Source organism: Microplitis mediator, chromosome 8, assembly GCF_029852145.1.
Source record: "Microplitis mediator isolate UGA2020A chromosome 8, iyMicMedi2.1, whole genome shotgun sequence".
Lineage (NCBI taxonomy): Eukaryota > Metazoa > Arthropoda > Insecta > Hymenoptera > Braconidae > Microplitis > Microplitis mediator.
Window position 1 is genome coordinate 4,599,392 of NC_079976.1, and position 25,414 is coordinate 4,624,805.

Consider the following 25,414-nt stretch of genomic DNA (forward strand, 5'->3'; position numbering starts at 1 on the left):
GATAATTTGGTTCAATTACTAACGAATATTAAAATAAAAAATGAAATTTCAAACTTTTATTTATGCAAATAAAATTAATTATCTATTTAAATGACTTTCTACATAAATATAATATCAAATTACACGTAAACTATTAGCAATAATTATAAATATAATAAATAAGTAAATTAACGGTACTGTTAATAAGTCTTTTAATAAAATATAACGTAAGTAAGAGTGGTGAATGTAGAGATGACAAATCGAGCACATTGGGAGGTAAGATCGGTATAGATAACTCTCATCGATATATATGTAAGATATATAAGTGTATAAATTAATCGATGAGATTACATCGGTTTATTTTCACATGAACACAGCATGCCACAAAAAAATTGTATTTAATATATATACACAACATATTACTGTAATGTTATTTGTGTCGTAGTAGTTGTATTACATTATTTTTATTACAATGATGAGTTGAATACTAATAAGTAAATCCATTGAAAATTTTTACTTTGATCAGTAATTTTTTTCGAGATTTGATTCTTGTTTCAAGTTATTCTATTTTCTCGATTTAATAAGATTTTTATTTGCATAAAAAGGGATGAAATTCTAGTATTTGGATCCAAGTTTTTGATTTTTGAAACAACACAAAATAAAAATTCTCGACTGAAGTTAAATATTCTTGATTCAAGAAAATTTTTTTGGAAACTTAAATTTTCTCAGATAAAGTATAAATCTTCTCCGACCAAGACAAATTCTCTTGGCTCAAGAAAATCTTTACTTGGTTTCCGAAAAGGTTCGTTTTCCAAAATATTTTCTTGACTCAAGATAACTTTATTTTCTTTGAAGAGTGCGATATTCTTGTCCGGAAATTAAAAAAAAATTCAAGTTGGATTAAGAATTTAAATTTATCAATCGAAGAAATAATTTTTTTGAATTGAGAATAGAAATTTAATGAAAAGTCTACGGTTTCCGTGGCGCCACTAAATGATCGCGAGTTCTTGAAGAACTCGAGGAAATAAAACTTTATTTCAAATATCTATAACTTCTTCAAAAATGGACTAATTCAAACGTTTTTTTTCTCAAATGCACTTTCCCGAAAAAAATACAAAAAATTAAAGATAAAATCTATGAAATATTTTATGATACTGAAGTTAGCAGACGTCTAATAATTTTTGGATTATTTTTTAGACGATAAACCATAAAAAAAAAAATATTTGAAAAAATTGCACCTGTATTTTTCAAAATTTTCTACATGTGTACATTTTTATTTTATTTTTTTGCAATTGATTTGTTGAGAAACAAAAATTCAAAAATTTTGAAATGTCTGTTAACTTCAGGATCATAATATTTTACTATTTTTAAAAAATCGCATTTTTCTCGAAATCCATTTTTCTCAAAAACTAAGCGAGATATCGAAAAATTTTATGCTTTAAGAAAGTCTAATTTCGTCAAGTTCTACAAGAATTCACGGTCATTTAGCGGCGCCACGGAAACCGTAGAATCCCCATTATAAGAATAAAATTTTATTGAATCAAGAAAATATATTTTTCTTAATTCAAAAAAGTTTCCTTCCGTGTATATATTTATAGAAAAAAATGATTCCTCGGTGCAGGAAATATTTTGCATTATGAATTAAATTTTTTTTTTAATTCTTAATTTCTGAGACAAGTGAAAATCTTCTTGGCCAAGAAATACTTTTTTTTCTATACAAATATATATAAATATATATGTGTGTGTGTGTATTTGAAATAAGTTACAGTTAATGGTACTAATACGTTGAAGAATGTAAGTAAAAAGTATATATATAGAAGATACGATTTGATACGGGTGGAAAACCGCGAAAGTTTGTGGCTCGTGCAAACTTTGATGTCTGCAGTCTTATATGTACATTTTATAATTCAAGCAAAGTAATTTAAATTATCCACATATATGTGTATGTATATATATGTATAAATTTAAAACAATAGCCATTCCGCTCACGAGAAATTCGTTTAATTGCTATTAATGTTTTTTAGTCTCTATCCGGCGGACGAGGACTAGAATTATTTTATTCACATAAATATGAGAGTCCTTTTAATAAAACGTTTGATTAAACTCTTTTTAAGACAAAATATTAAGAAAGCTTTCAGTGAAAAATTTAGCGCTACAATAGTCAATTATGTTTATGGTAAAAACACCAAGTACAATAAAACAATGAATTGCATCTCAAACTTAGACAAAGACTTTTAAGTATCCAATATATTTAATATATATAAAGTATACTTAAAAACTTTTCAGGTTTAAAAGTTTTTTAGTCTGGTTGTCGATTTAATTCTTTTTTGTTACAGTGAAAGAATTTCTTGGCCGGTGCATACTGAAAAGGTTGATGACGCAGCAAGAGACTCGAGCAGACTCTCTTATGTTGTTGCGTGTACTTTGAATTGGCGATACGAGGGTTCACGGTCACGCGGGATCGGATGAGCGAATGCAGACTCCAAGTATCGGCAAGAGTTAACTTTTAGTTTTAAAATATCTACATCATAATAAAAGATTCCCCGGCATCACCAGACTCTGCTCCATTCTATCAGCCGATGATGAATCCAATAATCGTTTATCACCTTTTCAAACGCTCCACATAATATACCAGACTATTCATCCTCGTCTGTCGAGATATTTCGATGATAAATTAACGTTTTTATAAAAATAAAGCAAAAAAATTAAAAAAAAAAAAAGCGCGTACTTGAAATGAAATTAAAATAATTATGTTAATAACTTACAGGTAAATTTGCAATTCCCAGCCGTACTTTGGCGTATTTTTTAGTAAATACTCTCCACAAAACGTAAGCCATGTTGTAATTTAAAAAGGTTTCAATTTAAAAACACTCGATCGCCGATTACACTCGACCATCACTCGATTATCATTCACGTCTCGTTGCATCATTTCCATGAAAAACCGCAACGTTAACTTCCTTTTTTTATTTATAAACTTTTTTTTCAGTACTCGTTCAATGTCCATTCAATACAAATCACCTTATATTTAATTAATAAATAAATAAATATCACAAAGTTCCTTCCGCTAAAATAAAAAACAACAAATCCATTTATTATTTAACACAAACAAATAATTATGTCATTAGATTTAACATAAAAAAGTTAAATATAAAATAGTGTGTGCATACGTGAATACTTAAAAATAATTACATATTTACGAAACCTCGCGAAATAAGTACCGCCTTACACGCGGCTTAACAATTTAAATTTTAAATTAATCATAAATATTACTCTGTAATTGTTTTTCTTAATCATTTTTTTTTTCTCCTTATTTCAAAAATCTTCATTGTTTATTAACACGCGAAAAACAATTAACCGCGTAATGATAAATTACATTTACCGACAATTAATTCACTGGGATTTAAAAAAAGTCACTTTAAAAAATAAATAAAAAACTTAAAAGAAAAAGTGATTGGTGTTGAAATTGTTTAGGAAAGAGATCGCGTGGCTGACGTCTGTCGCTGCCAGGATATAACTGACGTAGGTAGAGAGGAGCTCAACGCTGGGTAGACGGTATAGAAACACGCGTTACACGCGCGGTATTATTTCTCTCTCCTTCATTCAAATATTCCCACTTATATTATCAGTCCTCTTTGTCTATCAGCGTATTTATTATTATCGTTATCTATCTTCTATCTCTGTTTGCTTAATTACCTGAGCGCAGTCGGTTAAACAATGAAATGAAACGCGTTAATCGCGTATAGTTTGTATGCCGTACTGCCGATTTGCAAATTTAAACAGCTAAAGTATCTCATAGGTTTTTAAATATATACATGTACAAACAATAACATACTGTGTACTATGCACTGTACTGTATACTTGAATACATCAAGAAAGTAGCGGATAAATTAATAATCATATGTATAATGCTGATGAGATTCATTTTAAATTGGAGCACGCGGTCCAACACGTATTGTAATAATGATAATAATAATATAATAAAGTAACTACTGGCAGAAATTTATAATTCTCAGGTCTCATCTACTATACGGTAATTATTACGTATAGCGGTATAGAGATATTACGGCACTAATTTTGTTACCACGTCAAACAATATAAATTGGTGAGGGTGCGCCCAAGTCAGGAGGCCACAAATTCGACAGAATGGCTTTAATTACAGGTATATAAATATATAAATATAAACAGTGGGTTTGAAATTTTATTGTTTTTTTTTTTAAATGTTAGTCATAGTCATGAAGTATAGATACGGAGTTAATATGGAGATAGAGAAGAAATATGGGGTTTTAATTGAACGGTTATTGTCCATAAGGGCGCGGATTTTATTAGTTTATTTTCAAAACAACGGACTTTATTACGGAAGTAATTTTTTTATGGGTTTTGAGAATTTAAAAAGTGGCGGGTGATTTAAAAAAAAATTTTTGTGATTTTTGTAATTTTGTAGCAACGAATGAATTTAATACAAATTAAATTTCAAAATTTTTCTCGTCATTTTTTGAAATTTTTTTGAACTCCAGTTATTTTTAGCGCGCAAAATAATTATTTTACTTAAAAAAAAAGGAATTAAATTTAAAAATTTTTCTTGTCATTTTTAAAAAATTTTTTTAATTACTCCAGTTATTTTTAGCGCACAAAATAATTATTTTACTTAAAAAAAAAGAAATTTAATTTAAAAATTTTTCTCATCATTTTTTGAAATTTTTTTGAATCACTCCAATTATTTTTAGCGCGCAAAATAATTATTTTACTTAAAAAAAAAAGAAATTAAATTTAAAAATTTTTTGTGGTTCAATTTGCCTCACCCTAAAATTTTTGGAAGTGGATTATTATGAAATAAATGACCGCCTTGCCCCCTCTCTCCTACTGGTAATTTAAATATGAAACATAAAATAGATTAAATGTAAATGAATTTACTGAGTGATATAATATATATAAAATATGTTAATAAAAAAAAATGCAGTAATGTTGACGTACATATAAATGAATTTGCTGTCGGCGCGTATCGGATGTTGAAGAAAGAGGGTGTCGCAAGTGGTCGCAAAGGCACCAGGGCATAGCGAGCTCGGTATCATACATACATGGAGTTCTTTCTTCAGGAGCCCCAGGGGATATACGGCTACATAATACAACACAACATATACGCATATTTAATATGTCTGTATACAATATACGTGTAATAAAAATATGTAGATGCAAGAAAGTAACAAATATAAAGGCTGTTACTGAGCCAAGCATAACACGGAAATCGTAGGGCGTCGCGTCTAACGCGAATCGTGAATCATTGTTGTTCTTGTCTTGAGCAATGTCTAGTAAGTGCCACAACAACAAACGGTGTGTCTGTCGGCCACTAACGGTTGGTCTACACCGCTCTCTATATAATATATATATACATATATATATTTTATCCTTATATCGTTTGGCATTATCACGATATCCCCAAGTAAAACCGCTCAGACAAGAGTTGAGTCCCTTATTCACCGGGTACCGGGTTATCCGGGTTAATCGACATATCCTCGGCATCGTCTAATAATAATCTACACCATGACGATCACTTTTAAGTTAAGACTTAGGGCCTTACAAGTAGGGCCTCTACAATTATTTACTTGTTACTCGGTTATTGGGACTTCAATTCACTCTGCTGCAAGACTTCATTAATCATTTCATTACACACGAGTGCAAATTATTATTATTATATATTTTAATTAGATTGTTAATTAATCATTTAAAATAATTATTAATTTATTTACGGTCTCAGCTGTCAAATTTTTTTTACTCACATCAATATTATGCGTGGGTAAAAAAATATGATTTTTTTGACTTGAAATCAAATCAGCTGAGACGAAATCAAGTCAAGTCTTTTTTTGACTTGAATGGATACTAAGTGGGTCAAGTTAGCAGAAAGAAAGTCAAAATCAAATTTGACTTTCATACTTTTTTGAATTCTTTTTTGCGAATTTGATCTACTGGGTATTCATTTTAGTCAAAATACTCAAATTTCACTTGGTTTTGGCTCAGTTGACTCAAATTCAACTTCTTTTTTTTTTTTTTTTGTTAAAAAAACTTTTTTACTGGGGTAAAAAAAATTTTAATTTAATTTTTTGACTCAAACTTAAGTCAAAAAAATCAAATTTTTTTTTTACCCCAGTAAAAACTTTTTGTTTTTTTTTTTAACACAAAAAAAATAATTAAATTTCCAATTCAAATTTTTCCATTTCATTGAGACCGTAATTCATAACTTCTATAAATAAAACAAAACTTTTAAATTATTACCCGCAATTATATAACGCGCGTAATTTTATAAAAAGTGTAGTAAAAACATTTCATTTCGTCATGCACGAGGTCTTAATATTATTTTTTAAATACCTATGAAAAATGATAGATAATAAAATTGTCCATGAACAATTCGAGCATAAAAGTATTTAAAAAAAAGTCTAATAATAAAGTCTCGTATGACCCAGTGTCGCGGAGTCAATAGGCGTGAGAAAAGTTTGAATTGTAAAATAACTCATAGATATTCCTGTGTCTATTAATATTATTATTATAAAGGTGTATATGTAAAATGACAAAAAAAATATTTAAAATAAATATTTTCTATTCAACATCAACAACAACAATAACAACAACAACAACGGGGACACTTGACATGCCTGTAGCTATATCTGTCCATCGACTTTGACCCCAAGATCGCGAACCGGAATGTATAAACTGCATAATGGACGTTATCATTGGTGCATTTTATTACCTCGGAAAAGCCCGAGGGGCCTTTCACAAGTACCATACACATCTCAGATGAGAGTTTAGTACATATATAGAAGAATGGAGGAGTAGAATAAAAACAAGAAGAAGTCCAAGAGCAAGAGTAAGACCAAGACACTGACGACAACGTTGTTCTTATTCTCATCTCTCAAAGTTAAATAAAGGATCTCCTCTTATTATTATTCTTATTCGTTTATCTTTATTCTCTATTCGTTTTATTCTTTTATAACTAAACCGTTTTCTACTCGCCTTTGCTTAAACTCTCCCTCGTTCCCGTTCAAGGAAGAAGATCCGTGGGAGGCTAACGCAGGCTGCTCTCTCGCGTGGGCCACAACGTCCATTTGTCCCTGTAGTAGATGAGCCGCCAAGGCCCCTGCTGAAGATCCCGCTTGTAAACCAACGGCCACTCACTCGAAAAAAAAATCAGAAAAAATAAAAACACTATTCTAGCGAAAGACAATTTGCTTGACAGTACTCGTACATTTAAAACCATTACCTTTTCAACATCTTGTGTTTGTTCTATTCTACAATATCTATAATTTGTTATTTTTAAAAAATTTTCTTATTTTTTTTCAATAAACATTTTTTTATTCTTTACTCCAAGCAATCAATTACGTTATTTGATCGCAGAACACTCCCAAATTTAATCTTTATGTCGTGACGGTCTTCTATAAATATCTATCTCGACTTAACGGGGTTGACGACCACAACGGAACCTCCACCTGGGTGCGGCTTACTGGCCTCCCTTTACCTCTTTTATCTTTTTCTATCATTCACTCTCTTGTTCTCTCATGACACTAATCAACTTGAGGGCGAAAGTAACTTCATGAGAAAACAGCCAATGTTTGTCTTACACGTTAAATTTTCATTCTTACTCGATTACTCAAACACTATAATTATTATTACTATTATTATTTTTGTTTTTTAAGGAAGAAAGGGGTCGAGATACAAAAAAAAGAGGATATTTTTGTGAATTTTTTTTTCAGAGTATGTTCTTCATTAAAATTTTTAAAATTTGTGACATTATTAGGCATCATTTCAAGAATATTCTCCTAAATTTTCATAAAAAAATATTGAAAAATAAGCCAGTGGTAGTGGGGAGAGACGAGTCATCTCAGAAAAAAATTCTCCATGCGGTAGGCAGGATAACTCATGACTGCTTTATGTGAAATCAAAAAACCAAAAAGATTTTTTTAGTACATTAGTTTATGAGGGATTTGAACGAAGGAATAAACAAAATATTCGTTTTTGAATTTTTGGTAAAGGCGCGATCAAAAAATTCTGATTTTTACCAAAAATTGCTCCTTTTGTGAAATTAAAAAATGAGTAGTTATTAAAAAAAAAAAAATACTTCGTTCAATTCTAAGATAAATTGATGTACTAAAGAAATCTTTTTGGTTTTTTGATTTCAGATGAGGCAGTCATGAGTTATCCTGTCTAGGGCATGGAGACTTTTTTTGAGGTGTCTCTCCCCACTACCACTGGCTTATTTTTCAATATTTTTTTATGAAAATTTAGGAGAATACTCTTGAAATGATTCTTAATAATGTCACAAATTAAAAAAATTTTAATAAGGAATGTACTCTGAAAAAAAAATTCACAAAAATATCTTCTTTTTTTTGTATCTCAGGCCCCTTTCCCCCTTAACAACAAACATAAACAAAACTGGTCGTTGAATTCACCATCAAATTATTATTATTCTTATTAATACTTATAATTTATATAAATTTTAAATATCTTAATTTTATTTAAAATTTTTCTACAATTTATCTTTGGACTTAATAAAAAGTACCGCTAATTTATTATTCTAATTCAAATTTAATTAATATTTATATTTATAATATATATATTTAGTATTGATAGCGTTATTTAGACAATAATTATCGCTAAATTACAATTGTACATTATGTAAAAAAATGATGATTGAAAAATTAAAATTATGTTATCACTCACTCCCATTTTAAAAAATTCAAATAATTATCCCATACATTTGTTTTAAAATTTTCATTTAATTTCTTGTTCAATTTATTTATTTATTTTAATTCGTCACCTTAATTTATTTTATAAATACAATATTTATTAATTAAATAAAACTAACAGCTAAGAAGTTAATTAAAATTTTTTTATAATAATAAAACACAATTTAAAATCTAAACTCTTTGCTTACATACTTTAAGATACACTGTTTAATTGTATTAATATATATATATTTTTTTTTGTTTTTAAACATACAATTACACAAGAGAAGAGTGAAAATATTTATTTAATTACTTCAGTAACATTCAACTATACTTAAGAACTTTATTTTAAATTCTTAATTACGATCTAATAAAATAAATTTAAATAAAAATTTCAGTGATGTCAAGTTTTACAAGAAAAAAAAACTTTTTTAAATGTAGTGCGAGTATAATAATTAAACTGTCAGTTACATTAATTATAAATTACCATTACATGTAATTGTGATAAACAATTAATTAAGTGCTAATGTAAAATTACTGATTGTAAAAAGAATTCACTCTTCGCGAACCCTGTTCACGTACATTACATATTTTTAATTATACCATATTATATATTTATATATATGTATAAACATATATATACATATAAATTAAAAACTATCTTTGTTACATACATCGAGGGATTTTAATTAAAAAAGAAAAATATCAGTAAATTTATTCCTCGTAATTTTTTTATACTTATAATCAAATTAAATTAAATTAATCACTTACATAATTAATGTCAATACGACAATATTTAAGGAACATTTATATACATGGCAGCCTCGCATTGCCAATTATGATATTTATTATTTATTATTTTTCTTTGAATCCTGACTGTCATGTTAAAAAAAAATATATATTTTACTCAATTACTTCGATGAATTTGTGTACACAATTTAATTGTAGTTTATAATTATCGTGTTAATTAGAATAATTAAAATTTAATTTAAACAAAAAAGAACTGTTGTTTTTTTCAAATTGTACAATTTTTTTGAAACTATTTGCATTTTATTTGCCTTGTTCTTAATTTAAAATTATAAAGTAATTAATTAAGGCGAATTATAAATAATTTAATGTACCTAATATACACTGTATTATATCCACAGTCTCTTACAATGTCTATTTACCGTGCGTGCGCATGAGTAAATATATATGTATATATATTTATGTTGCATGTACGTGTGTATACATATTACACATACATAATTTGTGTCGTATTTTCCAATCACTTTAATCCCCCACTTGGCTGTGAGAGTTCAATGTGAGGATAAAAAAAGTAAGGAAAGAAAATATATATAAAAAAAAAAAAATACATTTAACTACTAAATAGGTACATTACGCCATTGTATGGCAGATAATTATTACGAAATAGTTTCAAGCAGTCGCATTTCACTGTCCCCATCAACTTCTTCTTCTTCTTCTTCACCTTCTTCCTCCTGTAAATTAATTTTTCACATATTAATATATTTTATAAAAACGGCTACATATTTTTATCAGCAAATTTTTATATCATGACCTAGATTGCAAGAAATAAAACAAACCTCATCAAAGCCAAAGCAATTTTCCATTTCTTTGCGTAATTTTGAATCATTTTGTTGTTTTGAATTTGAATTTTTTTGTGGTGATATCGAATCATCTATTTCTTCTATTTCTTCGTGTTCTTGTTCACCGGAAGCTGATACTATTGTAGCTTCTTGACTTAATGGGTCCTGCATCATTAAATCACCATCTTCATTAGCTACTACAGCCATCTAATAAAATAATTTTAAAAAATTTATATTTACAGCAGAACCTCGTTATAAGTTACTCGGTTATAAGTTACTTTCCCTCTATTTGTTTTCACTCTCGAAATACTATCCCACTCCAGTTCCACTAACGCAGTTTTTCGGTTGTCGTGAAGAGATTGCTTCTGCAGTCCTTTTATAAGTTAATAAAATATGTGCGTAGATAAATGACAAATGTCAACTAACTTATAAAAGGACTGCGGACACAAACACGAACACGACACATACATACACAGAAAACTGAGCGATCACCGAGTAAATGATAAGAGTAGGGGAAAGCATTTCCGAGAAATTTTTCTCCTACAGCCCCTAACAGTAACTTATAACCAGGTTGTACTGTATATCTAAAATTATCACGGGTATTATGGACATATTGATTGATTAATTAATCAAACATCAATTTTTTAAACGACGTTTCTTCACTTTATCATTGTGACCTTTTCGTTCTCAAATTTGTTGATTATTAGTAAAATTAAAATTTAAATATACGGTCATCAACCAAATTTGTATATTTATATGAACAATTAATAACTAAAAAAAATCTATAGATATTTATATATATACCTGGTCAGTTCCGTGATTTTCTGGCAATTGAATAACTTCAAGAACGACATACTGTTGTCCATCACTGCCTTCAACAGCCATCATTTCTTCTTCTTCTTCTTCCTCTTCTTCTTCTTCGTCATCGTCGTAACCTTTAAATTTAGAAGCTAAATCACCTGTTGTCACACAAGTAACAACGCACGGAAATTAGTCAATGAAATGAATCATATCATAAACATCCAGAGCTTTGTTATCATATACTACCTTTAATAATAATAAATAATCAACGATAATTACCAGTCATTACTTCAACTCTTTGACCATCGATGATCTGTATCTTCTTCTGCCTGCCCATTTTCAATGCCTGCTGTTTCTCTTGCAACGATGACTCTGGATCATGAACAGCCATATGGCGAATAAGATTTCCCTTATGCCTGAATGCTCGCTCGCACTCTGGACACTGGTGAGTTTTCTCCTGCGGCGGTGGTGGGACGTACGATGGGTTGTGATAAAGATTGCAGTGTCGTTTCAGCAGCTGCTTTTGTCTGAATGACTGATAGCAGTGATCACATTGATACGGTTTCTGGTCGGTATGGATCAGCATATGACTTTCAAGATGCCGAGCTGATATTGATGCATACGGACAGAGGTCACACTTGTAACATTTTTCTCCTTCGTGGGTTTTGCTGTGAAGTTTGTAACTATATCTGTCGGGGAATGTTTTTCCACATCTTTTACACTTAAGCGGTTTGTCGGATGTGTGGAGCTTTTGTACGTGAATTCTTAGGTCTGTTTTACGCCCGCAAGTCGTTGGACAGAGTTCACATTGAAAAACTGGTTTATCTCCAACTAAAAAAAAATTAATTATCAATTAATTAAATTATACATTAATAGTACAGTCGAACTTTAGTACAAAACTTTTCCTTTAATTTTGTAAAAATTTTCCGACACCTTCACTATCAATTGATTTTTAAATTCACAACTAGACCGCATTAGTGACCGACCTTTTAATTAATTTTAAAATTAAGTGGAAAATTTAATTTAATTACTTAACGTTCATTATTTTTATTTTTAATTACGCGGGTTTTTTAAAATAAAATAAAAAAATTTTTTTTTTTCATAAAAAGAAACTGAGACATGACAAAGTTCAAATTCAAAATACTGACAATCTCAATAGCGGGAGAATTTAAATTCTTAAATTTTTTTTCTTAGTCTTAGAAAAAAATTGTACTGTATACTAATTAATAGTAATTAGAAAAAAAAATTACCATTGTGAACAAGTTTATGAGCTTTCAAACTGTTGGATTGAGTAAATCTTGCTTGGCATATATCACATTCATATGGTTTTTCACCAGTATGAATACGCAAATGACGTTTAAGTTTGAATGTATCGGGACTTGCGTATGTGCAATGTGGACACTGATAAGGACGTTCGCCAGTGTGACATCTTATATGTCGTTTTAATTTCGACAATTCAACAGATGCATAATCACACTCGTGACATTTATGCGGTTTCTCATGAGTATGACGATACCGTACGTGCCTTACGAGCTCACCTAAAACAATAACATGATAAATATATTTGCTTAGCAATAATAATACTGATAATAACAGTAAAATAAACCAAGCCACAATAATTATAATTCAGTAGACTCTGTCAGAAAAAATTTTTTGTTTCTTAGATTAAATATTTTTCAAAATTTACTTCAACAAACAACAAAAATCCTAAAATTTCAGCTCAATCTCCAAAATTGAGCTCGCGCATGGGAGAAGATCCCGTAGACTTTTTTTCTATCAACTTTTTTGTAGGGAATTTCATTTCCTACAAGATCATGAAACCTAAAATACAAAAAAAATTTTCTGTATCCCCCCCAAGCTCAATTTTTGAGGAACTAAAATTTGAAGAGAATTTTCATTGTTTATTAAAGTATCTTCTGATGTATATTTAATAAAAAAAAAAAAATTCCTGACACGGTTTAATATACACATATATGTATAAATATATGTAAGTAATAAAGTAAGCATAGTAAGCAGAGTGTGTAATACATACCCGATGTGGTAAATGCACTCTCGCAAAATTTACAATGATGTGGTTTAGTACCAGTGTGAGTATTGACGTGATTCTGTAATGACGCAAGTGTTTTAAATCCCCTCTCACAGACACTACATTTATGAGGACGTTCTTCTGAATGCGACTTCATATGCCGCGACAATAAATAACGTTTCGGACTCGTGTAATTACAATAATTACACATATGCGCTTGCGTTACAGTCTGTGATTTTTTCGGTAAATATTTCATTATTTTAGTTTTATCATCGTCAGCCTCATACTCGGTACCCGCATCATTCTCTTCATTATCCTCAAAATCGAATACCGTGAGATCCTGCTCTCCTTCCTCGCCTTCGGCGCCCTCTCCACGTTCTTTGTCCTCATTCTCCGGTTGCTGTACAATTAATACATAGCTAACTTCCCCAGGATTCGTATCCGACGGTACTATTGTCACCGTTTGATATGCGTCATTTGAATTCAACACGACATTTTCGCCGCCGCTGTTCACTTGGGCCTCGTTGTCCTCGGACTCAATGTTCTCAAGCTCTTCGACCTCGTGGTACTGTTCCTCTTGAGCTTCGCCATCGTTCTGATCAACTTCCTCAACTTCCTGAATCTGTACCTGGGTCATCACTGGAGCCTCGTCGCTACTCGCCTGGTAATAGTATTGTCCGGTTTGGTCAACGAAATAAGTGCCGCCGTCATCTCCAGCCGACAGACCTTCAACTTGTTGAACTGTTGTAGCAAAAAAAAAAAAAAATTGTAACAATAAATTATTTCACGGGTCAGTTTTTCTAACCGGTCAAGGTTTAAATTTATATTGCTGGTATTTATATATTAATAATATATAGATATTAAGTAAGAGACCCAGTACTCGATCAGGGAACTAGTACCCGATTATTTATGTATTTGTATGTCAATACTTATTAAATATATCTATACAAATATATGGAGTAATCGAGTACTAGTTCCCTGATTGGGTACTAGATCTTTTATTTGAACGTAAAAAAACTAGTTCCCTGATCAAGTACTAGTTGCATGATCAGGTACTAGTTCTTTGATTGAGTACTTAAAGATAAAACACCCAGTTTCCTTATCGAGTACTAGTTTTCTGATCAAGTACTAGTTCCCTGATTGGGTACCAGTATCTTGATCAAGTACTAGTTTCTTGATGAGGTACTAGTTCCCTGATTGGGTACCAGTTTCCTGATCAAGTACTAGTTTCTTGATGAGGTACTAGTTCCTTGATTGGGTACTAGGTCTTTTACTTGAAGGTAAAAGACCTAGTTCCCTTAGCGGGTACTAGTTTTCTGATTGGGTACTAGATTTTTTACTTTACCAGCAATAATAATTTGAACTCCGTTTAAAAATAAGTCCGGTTTGAAAAACTGCCGAAAAATAAAAAAAAAATTAATAAAACAAACGTTGAACATGTTGCAACTGTTCTCCTTGTCCACCTTCAATTTCCTTATTAAAAGTTTCCAAGTAAGTCTGTATTTCAGTGACCGACTCCTGGCCATCTTCAAGTTTTATCGTGGTCACGTTGGTCGTCATTGTGAAACCATCAATCAGCGTTTACGAATCACGATATCTGAAAGTAATCATCGACACATATATTAATAAATTATTATGAGTATGAGCACGACTACTACTACTACTACTATCACAACAATAATGATAATAATAATAATAATAGAAGTAAAAAAATGAACTGCAATGTAATGGGCATAAATCAATAGAGCTTACAACAATAAAAAAAGTACAGATCATGTAATTATTTGTTATCTAACAAATATTAAGTAAGCAATATTGAGCAGCGTAGAAATAGTTAGCAATAAGCAAGGACGCCATATCCGTGAGCAAGCAAGCGAGTGCGTGTGAGTGGCTCTGAACAAGGTCTCGATGCCTTGGTGCGGCTTACGGTGGTGATGCATGAGGATCATCAACCCAAGCCGTTATGCCGACAATAAATCAGTCCTTTCTTAGCCCATAATTATTTATGTTCCTGATTAATTAGGGACCGCGCTGATTCAGATGTTGGTGGAGCTTTTGTGAAACACCAACGTCAACAGGATGATTTCGATTCCAAGATACAGGGGGCATTAACGGACAAAAATTTCACGAAATTATCACTGTCGGCGCTGACATCAATATGGACGTCGGACGCAATAAGACCAAACGAGCCGCGCTCCTTAACATTTACGCGATAATATAAAATTAAACCACTTACCAGATTGTTATTAATATTCACTGTTTCAATAAAACCACGTAACCGAGTCCAGCAAGTACTGATTATTATTTATAAAATAAATATTATATCGCTTGCAGAGTATTCATTTGATAGTGTGGTGTAAAAAGAAAAAACGTGCGGCGCCACAAAAGCCTTGAGGACCTCAAATCTTTAGTAGAAAATAATTTACTACTATCCGCTTACCTCGATCATACGTGTGAGGGCGTTGTGTAAGAGACGAGGACGTAAAGCAATAGTTTGAGAAAGAACCCAATATGGCAGATCGAAGCTCCCGTTTAAAATGATGCGCACTAGTTTATGCGCAGGCTCGACAAACACCAGCCAGGTGACGGGCCAATCGCGTGAGACCCCACCAATACTATCTTGGGGCTCGTTCTCAGGAACTTACACGCACTGTATCTCCACACTACCCACTAGCGTCATCAATACGAATCGAAAATGAAGCGATATACCGACGGCGGCGAATCCTGCCGATGGTTCACGAGCGAGATCAACAAAGATGGAGATACGTGTCTGGCTCTGCTCGATCTCCGACTCCGAGCCTGCAATGGAACCAAGTGGGGGTAAATATGTTCACACTGAGCGATGTTTCTTATTTGACGATAAACGTGAACCCGACGTAATTGCACGCCATGACGACATATTTACCTCTTTATATATTTTTGCTGGATATATTTTCAGGTGGGCTGGAAGTTATTTGCGGGCAATGGTGGAGTTTATTGGTGACTATTATTGATTGTGAATTTTTAACACTCGAATATTATTTATTTGATAATAACGCGCGCGCTAAATGCAGAGGACGCAGCAAACTCACCGCGACTACTAACGCCAGCAAACGACGAGGAAGGACGCTACTAGATTAAAAGGGCGGGAAACTCTGCCGGCTGGCTTTCTATTTGATAAGTGGGGGGCGCTGCTGAGTGATTGGCTGTCGTTACTCCCACCTGTCGGCTGGCTTCGGTATCACTCGGGTTGCTCGGGTAAGAACGGAAGTACTCGAAGTAAAAGGAAATTTAAGTTTTGTTTCAGGGGATAAAATAACGATTCATTTTTTTTACCTACGGGCAGGAGGAATTGAAAATTAGATTTTAAAAAAAAGGCGGGAATTTTGAATTTTGATTTTATGAATTAAGGGGTTACGGTAACCGATTTTCAATTCAATTCAATTTACGGACAAACACTAGAAATCTGAAATAGAGAGTCTTTAGCGTTTTTTAAAACCTTAACAGAGGGCTAGAAATATCGTATTGTCAAAAATTCTAATTTATCTCCGAGAAAAATTGTTTTAAAATCCTCATTTACTCAACGAGTGCAACAAAGATAGTCTCGTTTATTTTTCTGAGTGTGAGAAAGAGGTCCGGTAGCGTATCCCCTTAAGTAAAAAACTTTGTAGGCTTTTTTAATTAATTTTATTACGAGAAAAAGTCGAACCAAAAAATTTTATATCATCGGGCTCACTGAAATCTGATGGCAGTAACATTTTTTAAACCAGTAAATCTACAGCTAGAAATGGTTTTGTAAGTCTTAAATATATAAGAAACTTTTTTTAAACTATTTAAGTAATTTGATTATTTATGTATGATACTAAAGTTAGCAGACGTCTAATAATTTTTTAATTTTTTTTTAGATGATAAAACATAAAAAAAAAAATATTTGAAAAAATTGCACCTGTAGTTTTTTGAATTTTCTACATGTGCATATTTTTCTTTTATTTTTTTGCAATTGATTTGTTGAAAGCCGGAAATTCAGAAATTTTTAAAAGTCTGCTAACTTCGGGATCATTATTTATGTTAGGTCTAAAATTCATGCACAACTTATATAGCATCAGTATTTATATGAAATTTTGATATAATAAATATGTCTTACTTCTATAATTTGTACTATAATTATAGTCATTATATTTGATTACAGTCAATGACTATAATTATAGTCATTATATTTGTACTATAAATTATAGTTAATGACTCGAGTTACGGACTCTACTTAAAGGACCTTTTTGTACCAAATTTAATGCTCTACAAAAGCCCATTTTAATGAAGCACCCTAATGTACATTTTTTTTTATGTAATTGAGTTATTGAAAAAAAATCTAAAAATCTTTAACTGTCTGTTAACTTCAGGATTATAAATAAATAACAATTGGGTTTGGGTAAACAAATTATAGAATAGTTGTTTCATAACTCATTGATTTTATGTAATTTTCTAACAGACTTTTTTTTTTATACAAATTACAAAGATTTTTATTATCAGCATCACTCGGTGCAATCGAGCGATATAAATTATTTTTCAATAGATTATAAAATATAGTTACGTATAATTAGTTAATTATTTTTTTAACAGTTCAATAAATTTGTGAGCTATTTAATTACATTCATTAATATTATAATTGTGTAAATTTTATTTGCGCGTTATCACACGGAATTTATTATTAATTATTTATATAAATATTGATAGAAAAAGCTTATAAAAATATTTCCTCTTCACATCGCGTTTATTTATAACTATAATTATTTAAAATTTTTTAATAGTATATTTATGGATGTTGTATAAATTAAATAATGAAGAGGAAGTTAACAACAACAAAAAATAATCAGTACAAAAGGAATGGATATAAATGCTTTGATAAAAAAAAATTAGTATATATTTACAAGGCATTTAAATATTTAAAACTTGATTACGAAATTTTCGTGGCGCGAAATATTTTACGACCGATTTCAGATATAAATTTATTTTTTTCATCAGTAGAATTAGTTCTTGTTTTTTTTTTTTTTTTTAACTAACAGTCACAGGCCTCGTATTAAATGTGCGGATGACTGTGGCAACTTTGATCATTACCTAGAACTTGTTCAATATCTGAGCGTAAAATATAAACAATCGCTATTGCAGCGACTACGGTCCATATTATCGATATGATCATCACATGTTTGACGTTACGTAATTCTTTATGTAATTTACCATGACATTCTTCGAGGTGTGCAATCTAAATAAATTTAAAAAAAATTAATATGAATAATTAGTAATTAGTATTCAAATTTATTTATTTGAAATAATTACTTTTGCATGTAATGAATCCGAGGTTCTCTCATTATTACTCAGACTTGAAGATAAAATAGACGTCGATTCATTCATCACGTCGCGGCAAAATACTTTGTGCTGCTCAGCTGATTTTCCATTAATCTGAATATTAATTTTTTTAAAGTTAATTATTTATTATTAATGATTAGGGTACAGAAGTTTGTGCTTAAAACTAAATGCCATACAAGAATGTTGACATTGAGATTGTGAAACAAATATGTCAATAAGACAATTAGCAAGACCACCAGCAAGACAATTAGCAAGACCGCCAGTAAGACAACGAGCAAGACAATTGTCCTGCTGATTGTCTTGCTGGTGATCTTGCTGATTATCTTGCTGATTGTCCCATTGATATATTTTTTTCACAACTTTAATTTCGATGGCTTTAATGACACTCGACATTTGAATATATCTTTTAATTTAATTCATGTGAATTTGCTCGCGATCGTCGTACTGATATAGAGAAATTTGCGCGAATTTTTTAAATTTATTCTTATTGTTGATTACAAACTTCCGTACCCTGTTAATGATTAAATTAATGATAAAAACAAATTCAATTTACCTTCCAGAAGTCTGTTAATTCTTCGGCAGTCATCTTTGAGTCCTTGATAGGAAGACACATCACCAAAAATTTGTCTTGATGTAATAAAGCGCGTAAGTTAAACCCTGGTTGTAAGGAAACTGTTACTGTAGCTTGCTGTCCTGGTAATAACACACCAGTACTTCGACGTACTCTGAATTTCTCAGGTGCTGTTGTTTTTATCTGTAATATTTATGAGTGAATAAAAATATTTAAATAAAAAAATGATTATTAAAAGTTACCTTGTATGAAAGAAACTTCTCAGGTGTTATATTTTTCAAAACAATGGTCCCAATTATTTCTGGACCTTCTTTATTAAATGAAATAACTTCTGGAGTAATAGCGAGCACTGGAAAAATAATTAAATAATAATTAATAATTTATTAAACTAATAATCAAATAGTAAAATTACTTGACTCTTCCATGGACTGATCACCAAATCCAGTTGATGGCATTTCGTTCAAAGGAGAACCCTCAGCAAAATGAACTTTTTTATTGTCCAATTTTCCATTCACTACCGGTGAATTATTACGAACTTCTGGTACAAATTTAAAGACATATTCACTGTTTCCTCCCCAGCTTTTTAAAGCGACATTGGCATCAACTAGATCTTTTAGTCCGGTTTTATTGACTTGTTTTATTTTTGGTATCGCTTGAGGTGGCAGCCACGATTTTATTATTTTTAGGGCTGCGTTTAGTACCCACGGCAAATCAAGTAAAATAATATTGTTTAGGAAATTCGGATAGTAATGTTTGAGAAGATTAATTATGTATTTTATAAATTCTAAGTCTGTGTTAGATAGGCCGGTATCACTCATGTCAAAGAATAATGTTATTTGTTCGCCATTGCCTTCTCTAAATAAAAATTAATTATTAAAATTATTAATTAATCACAATAAATTAATTAATAAACATAAATTCTTGAAGGTTCCAAGTTGTTGGTTAGTTAATAACAAATTATTATTTTTTTACCATACATGTGCCGAAAGTTTAAATTCCTGCTCTGTTTAGAGGGAAAAAAAGTCTTTCTTTTCTTTTTCAGCCCGTCAGCACTCCCGTTATGAGCATTTTGCCCACAGGACACTATTCAAATTATAGGATGTCGCTGTGCAAACGAAACACTAAAAAAAACGGGAGTACTAAAGGATTAAGGGAAAACGAATGATGAAAATTAACAAATGCGCCATTCTTCCCACAGAGATGAGAATTCAAATTTTCAAGTGCAGAGTTGGTGAAAAATCGTATAAATGCACGCGGGTTGACATGAACTTCCTCCTTTGGTGTGTAATATACTATTATTTCATTCCGAATTTACTCCGTCATTCTGAGTCCCGGAGTTTAAAAAAAAATCACTCTGCATACGGAGTAAATAAGAAGTTTTTTTTTCAGCTGAGTGATTTCTTAGTGATCTGGATTTTATTTCAACCTGCATTCACTCCGATTCGGAGTTTTAATATTAAAATAAACTCCTCTTAGGAGTGAATTTTACTCTGAATCGGAATTTCAATACTAAATTAAACTTCTCTTCAAAGTCAATTCCACTCCAAGGGAATTAAATAAACAGACAGTCATCTGCTCTGCATTCACTTTGCTAATTTTTTACAGTGTAATTAAACTGCATATTTTATCTGCTTTAATTAAAAAAACGTTAATTGTATACTTATTTAAAAACAAATGACAAGGCAATCAGTCAAGATCAACGGTGTCAATACTTAACATTATGATCGCCTGATAAAGCAAAAACAAATTTGCGAAACGTTATTAAATAATCACCTGGAGCCAACATATCCGGAACCTTCAATTTAATTTATTAATCATGAACAAGATAAAATTATTTACCTTTCAAGTCTTTCAAGCCAATAAATGATACATCGCTGCAATTCTTCAAAGTCTCTAGCACCTCTAACATGTAACTTTGAACGGATAACAAACAAAGTTTTGTTGTCTTTGTCTTTTCCATAACCAAAAAAAATTCCATCTTCTAAATATTCCCGTCTTACGTTATCCTCATTTATATCTATAAATATATTTATTATTATTATTATCATTACAGTTAATAAATAAAAAAAATGTAAAGATCAAGATTAAGATTAAAATGACTTATGAAAAAAAATCTCACCATTAGCTCCAACTTTTTGTCTCCATTCGCAGCTAGTCCACATCATATTAACAGCATCATCAACTTTAAATTCGCTGTGCTCCAGGAATCTTTTCAACCATTCATCTCTCGTTTTAACTCGAGCAATATCATCAGGATGGAAATTATTACCTTCGTAAACATTTAAATAAATAAATATAATAAGTAATTAGCAATGACGTAATTAAAATTATAATATTGGACATTGAAATAATGAAAAAAATAAAAAAAACAATTTAACGATCGCTTTAAAAATAACTCCAATAAAGTCTGGTGATTGATTAATGAACTTGTATACATCGACCTTTGTTCTCAGTTGTCCAAAGGGCAAAAAATTATTAACTTTAAATTAAATCGACAATCATTTTTTTCTTATTATCAATTTAAATTTAAATTTATTACTTTTTAAATTTTAAATTATAGAAAAAATTTGAATAAAATAATTTACCTTCGTCGTCTATTTTCTTGAAAAATTTCTCTCTCATTTCGGAAATTTGTTGTTGTAATTCCATGTTTATTACAAAATAATGATGACACTGACCGAAAAAAACAAGAGATAATTGAATTAATGGTTTACTTACAATTTAAATTTAAAAATAGAGTGAAAATATTTAATAAACAAATGAAATAAAAAAAAATAATACAATAGATGTTTAGTAAATTTATCTGATTAAATTTATGAAAACAACGAGCTACGTCTCTGCTGACAGACTGACATATGTATCACAATTACAAAGATATCCGACATACCAGATGATATCGAAAGTTACCAGCGCCTCTCTTCTCTGTCTTGTCAACGTATGTTGGGTGGTGGTATCAAATTAACAGTAACCAGTTTAGTATGCAATATCACTTGTCAATATTCATATATTCTACTATTGACAAATAATTATTAATTCTTACTATGCTGCACACACACATGCACACACGCAATTGAACTCTGAATACATATCAGAAAAGATTCAATGCCACCTATGACTCAGATCATCGGTTGTTTACTAATATTTTTTTTTAACTGGTTAATTATTATCTGATTACTGTTATTTTGTTTTTTATTTTTTTATAAATAATATAAATAAAGGAAAAAATTTAATTAGTCAATGTTATTATTGATGTGCGAAAGATGTATTGATACTGCAGTAATAGTATTTTTTTTCGAATCTTGGATTTAACATTTTTTCATAACAACTTTTTTTTTTCAAAAGTTTATTATAGTTTCATCCTTAAAATTTTTCGGTCATTCGTTGTCTTACTACAGGATTTGATATCTACTTTAGGCTCAGTCTGGTACTCCATTCATTCATGATTTACGTTTATTCATCAATACATCTTTCGCACATCAATAATAACATTGACTAATTAAATTTTTTCCTTTATTTATATTATTTATAAAAAAATAAAAAACAAAATAACAGTAATCAGATAATAATTAACCAGTTAAAAAAAAATATTAGTAAACAACCGATGATCTGAGTCATAGGTGGCATTGAATCTTTTCTGATATGTATTCAGAGTTCAATTGCGTGTGTGCATGTGTGTGTGCAGCATAGTAAGAATTAATAATTATTTGTCAATAGTAGAATATATGAATATTGACATATTAAACATGTTTAAATTATTGATAAAAAAGATTCGAAGCATAATAAAAGTAGAATTGAAATGAAACAAATCAATTTAAAGTTATGATTAGAATATATATTTGTGTGCTGATTGTTATTGGTCATTTAAAAAATAAGTCACAACATAAAAATATACCAAAACTACTCCGAACATCAGACGCACCATCAACCCTCTTAATAGAAAATTCAACTGTTGGTAAAGTAATTTCCCAGCGATAACAAGGGAAATAGATATGCACGGCGGATAAATACAAGAAAGTGCAAACAGTTGCAAAAGTATTTGAAATAATTTTTTCACGTTAACTTTTTGGTTTCATGATGAGTAATAATCAACTTTTAGAATATTTTTTAGGCAATAAATAATATTGAATGATAATGTTTAAAGATGAAACACCATAAATAAATTATACTTAAGTAATAAATAATTTTATACACCACCCAAAACATTGGTATTAGAAATTAAAAAACCTCAGCTTTTAAAAATTTTGATTAATTATTTATTTTAATATCTTATTAAAGTTAATACAAAAAGTTTTAATTTTATTTAAAGACACTCGTATAATTAAGTTAAATATTAAAAAAAGGAATGAAATATTTTTTTACTTGCAATATTCTTATAAATAATAATAAAAATAAATAATTTTAACATATGAAAGTTGAATTTTTTTTAATTTTTGACGACTTTCAACTGTCATAAGCGTATCTAAATTTTATCAATAAAAAAAAAAAAAAAAAAAAAAAAAAATTAAAGCGTTAATTGAAAAATGGGCAATGTCGTTGAAATTTTGCTGCCATATATTATTTTTATTAATTTTTTTTTTTTTATTAATTTTATTAATTTATTAATAAACTTGTTGAATATATTTTAGTCTAATAATAAATTTGAAAGTTCGTATTATAAAATTGAGATAAAGATTTACTAAAAATTATTTAATAAATTTTGTTGAACTCCTAATTGATATCAACTGTAAATAATTTTTTTTCCAATCTATGGGACAAAAATCGATAATTTATCGATAGATGTATCTAGGTTTCAATTCCTTATCCGCCATCTCAAATAGCTATTTAAACTTAATAATTGGTCAAATTAAGCCCAAGCCTTTTAATTTCTAAATATTTCTAATAAGAAATTGATAGTTCAATTCTCGGAAAAATCGATTATCCCCCCTTATTAGTTTATTTCCCACTTAAAACATTTCAAAATTTTCAAGCATATTTGCGAATAAGCATTCTGCTTCCAACGTTTGTTCGATCGGTCAATCCTGAAAATCGAAAATGAAAAACAATACAAAACAAGTAAGTTTAAATTTCATTTATGATCATCTATATAATAATAACAACTGAGTTTTTACAAAATCCTTAAAAAAAATTTTTAACTGTTTTTCAGATAAATCAAAAACCACCTCCAGAAATCAAGTCATTCATACCGATTACTCCCAGCATAAAACGAAGCCGAACGGGAGCTATAGCTCTGGCTAATGATGCGAAACAAGCTATGATAATAAACTTCTAACTCCAGGAAAAACTATGTGATCAATGGCCCTCTGAATAGATTGGCCAAATCTATCAATACATTCCAGGGTGAGATTGAATTCTACGGAGGCACATACTCTGCCTTTATAGACAACACCAAGAAACATCTGCTCGTATAACCTAGGTCTTTAATTTGCTGCTCACCGCAACCAGGAACCGTTACCATAGCACTTTTTACCCACCCTCATATTTGTTTGTAGTACCCTTAGACTATTCATTTTTCTACATACTAGTATTTCTTTTAATGTATATTGCCGATTGGCGTGATTGTAATAAATAAATAATTCAAAGTGAACTCGGAATTCAAAAGTTAAAGAAAGAAGTAGATTCACAAAAACAAGTTGAAAATTTGGTACTGTTTGATAGTGCATTTTATGTTTGAGTTAAATACAAATATACCATTCACATGGTTTTAGTTATTAAATAGAGACTCTATAGAGTTTTGATTAGAATTAACTTTTTATTTTTCAAGTTTAAGTTTAATTACAAAGATAAATTATTTATTGAATCATTAGTAATAAATATTAGTGTCTTGATGTAATATAGGATGAACTGTAATACAATCCAAAAACATAATAATCACTTTGTCAAATAACAGAGTTGTACTGATACAGAAATTGTTTTTAACTTGGAATTTAACAGTTCTGAGATATGTATCTTGCCAGGGACACTACACAGCGGTTGGGCGCGATCTCGTGGCGAGCATCGAACTACTTCCGCTACTGCTGCCTGGTACTAGTGATTTTTCTCTCCTCCATACATATGTTTTTTCTCAAGAAATTTTTCTCTTGGTTCAAGCAATTTTATTAAGTTATTAAAATTAAATAAGTTGAGATTTTGGGTTGTATATTTAATATTATGTATTTATAGTTATGTATTTTTATATCTATAAAAATGAAAGGATAGGAAACGGAAATAAAGAAAACATTCTTTTCTTATTGTTTTTTTTTTATTGAAGCATAACATCAGGTTTAATTGAAAATTTATCATAATCTAAATATGTAACAATTTTTTCGCAACAGTCATATGTTAGTACATTTTTGAATAAAGAATAAACAAACTTATTATGTTTTTCCAGTGATAAGCTGTTGTTAATGGCATATTGAATCCT

At 30.0% G+C, this 25,414-nt stretch overlaps 3 protein-coding genes and 1 long non-coding RNA gene across 10 annotated transcripts in view; 1 reads left to right on the forward strand and 3 right to left on the reverse strand.

The window, feature by feature from the left end:
• LOC130673450 (uncharacterized) overlaps positions 1-2,989 on the reverse strand; it is a 49,399-nt gene extending 46,410 nt beyond the window's left edge. Inside the window, exon 1 of the mRNA XM_057478466.1 lies at positions 2,745-2,989. Within this exon, the coding sequence (XP_057334449.1) occupies positions 2,745-2,816 (72 nt within the window). The 5' untranslated portion in view covers positions 2,817-2,989. The remainder of the gene's footprint in view (positions 1-2,744) is intronic.
• A 6,998-nt stretch (positions 2,990-9,987) lies between these two features.
• LOC130672656 (transcriptional repressor CTCF) lies at positions 9,988-15,685 on the reverse strand. Of its 6 annotated transcripts, none has more exons than XM_057477315.1 (8): positions 15,544-15,685; positions 14,534-14,700; positions 13,110-13,844; positions 12,328-12,615; positions 11,357-11,908; positions 11,081-11,235; positions 10,274-10,483; positions 9,988-10,168 (listed from the first exon to the last, which is right to left on the reverse strand). In XM_057477315.1, the coding sequence occupies exons 2-8, from the start codon at positions 14,661-14,663 to the stop codon at positions 10,094-10,096; spliced, it is 2,145 nt and encodes a 714-aa protein (XP_057333298.1). In that variant the 5' UTR covers positions 14,664-14,700; positions 15,544-15,685; the 3' UTR covers positions 9,988-10,093. The 6 variants fall into 6 exon arrangements, with proteins under 6 accessions (XP_057333298.1, XP_057333301.1, XP_057333302.1 ...); XM_057477318.1 differs by lacking the exon at positions 15,544-15,685 and adding an exon at positions 15,340-15,481 and having other exon boundaries at positions 11,081-11,211; XM_057477319.1 differs by lacking the exon at positions 15,544-15,685 and adding an exon at positions 15,340-15,481 and having other exon boundaries at positions 10,274-10,441.
• Positions 15,686-15,786: 101 nt separating this feature from the next.
• On the forward strand, positions 15,787-18,131 carry LOC130672659 (uncharacterized). The gene is made up of 2 exons (XR_008990750.1): positions 15,787-15,923; positions 16,042-18,131. It is a non-coding gene; the product is annotated as an uncharacterized LOC130672659 (long non-coding RNA).
• On the reverse strand, positions 18,111-22,099 carry LOC130672657 (motile sperm domain-containing protein 2-like). 2 transcript variants are annotated; one of them, XM_057477320.1, is made up of 9 exons: positions 21,902-22,099; positions 21,600-21,687; positions 21,134-21,283; positions 20,854-21,031; positions 19,427-19,869; positions 19,257-19,363; positions 18,997-19,197; positions 18,414-18,536; positions 18,111-18,339 (listed from the first exon to the last, which is right to left on the reverse strand). In XM_057477320.1, the coding sequence occupies exons 2-9, from the start codon at positions 21,661-21,663 to the stop codon at positions 18,157-18,159; spliced, it is 1,449 nt and encodes a 482-aa protein (XP_057333303.1). In that variant the 5' UTR covers positions 21,664-21,687; positions 21,902-22,099; the 3' UTR covers positions 18,111-18,156. The 2 variants fall into 2 exon arrangements, with proteins under 2 accessions (XP_057333303.1, XP_057333304.1); XM_057477321.1 differs by lacking the exon at positions 21,902-22,099 and adding an exon at positions 21,796-21,858.
• Between the last annotated feature and the right edge of the window lie 3,315 nt (positions 22,100-25,414).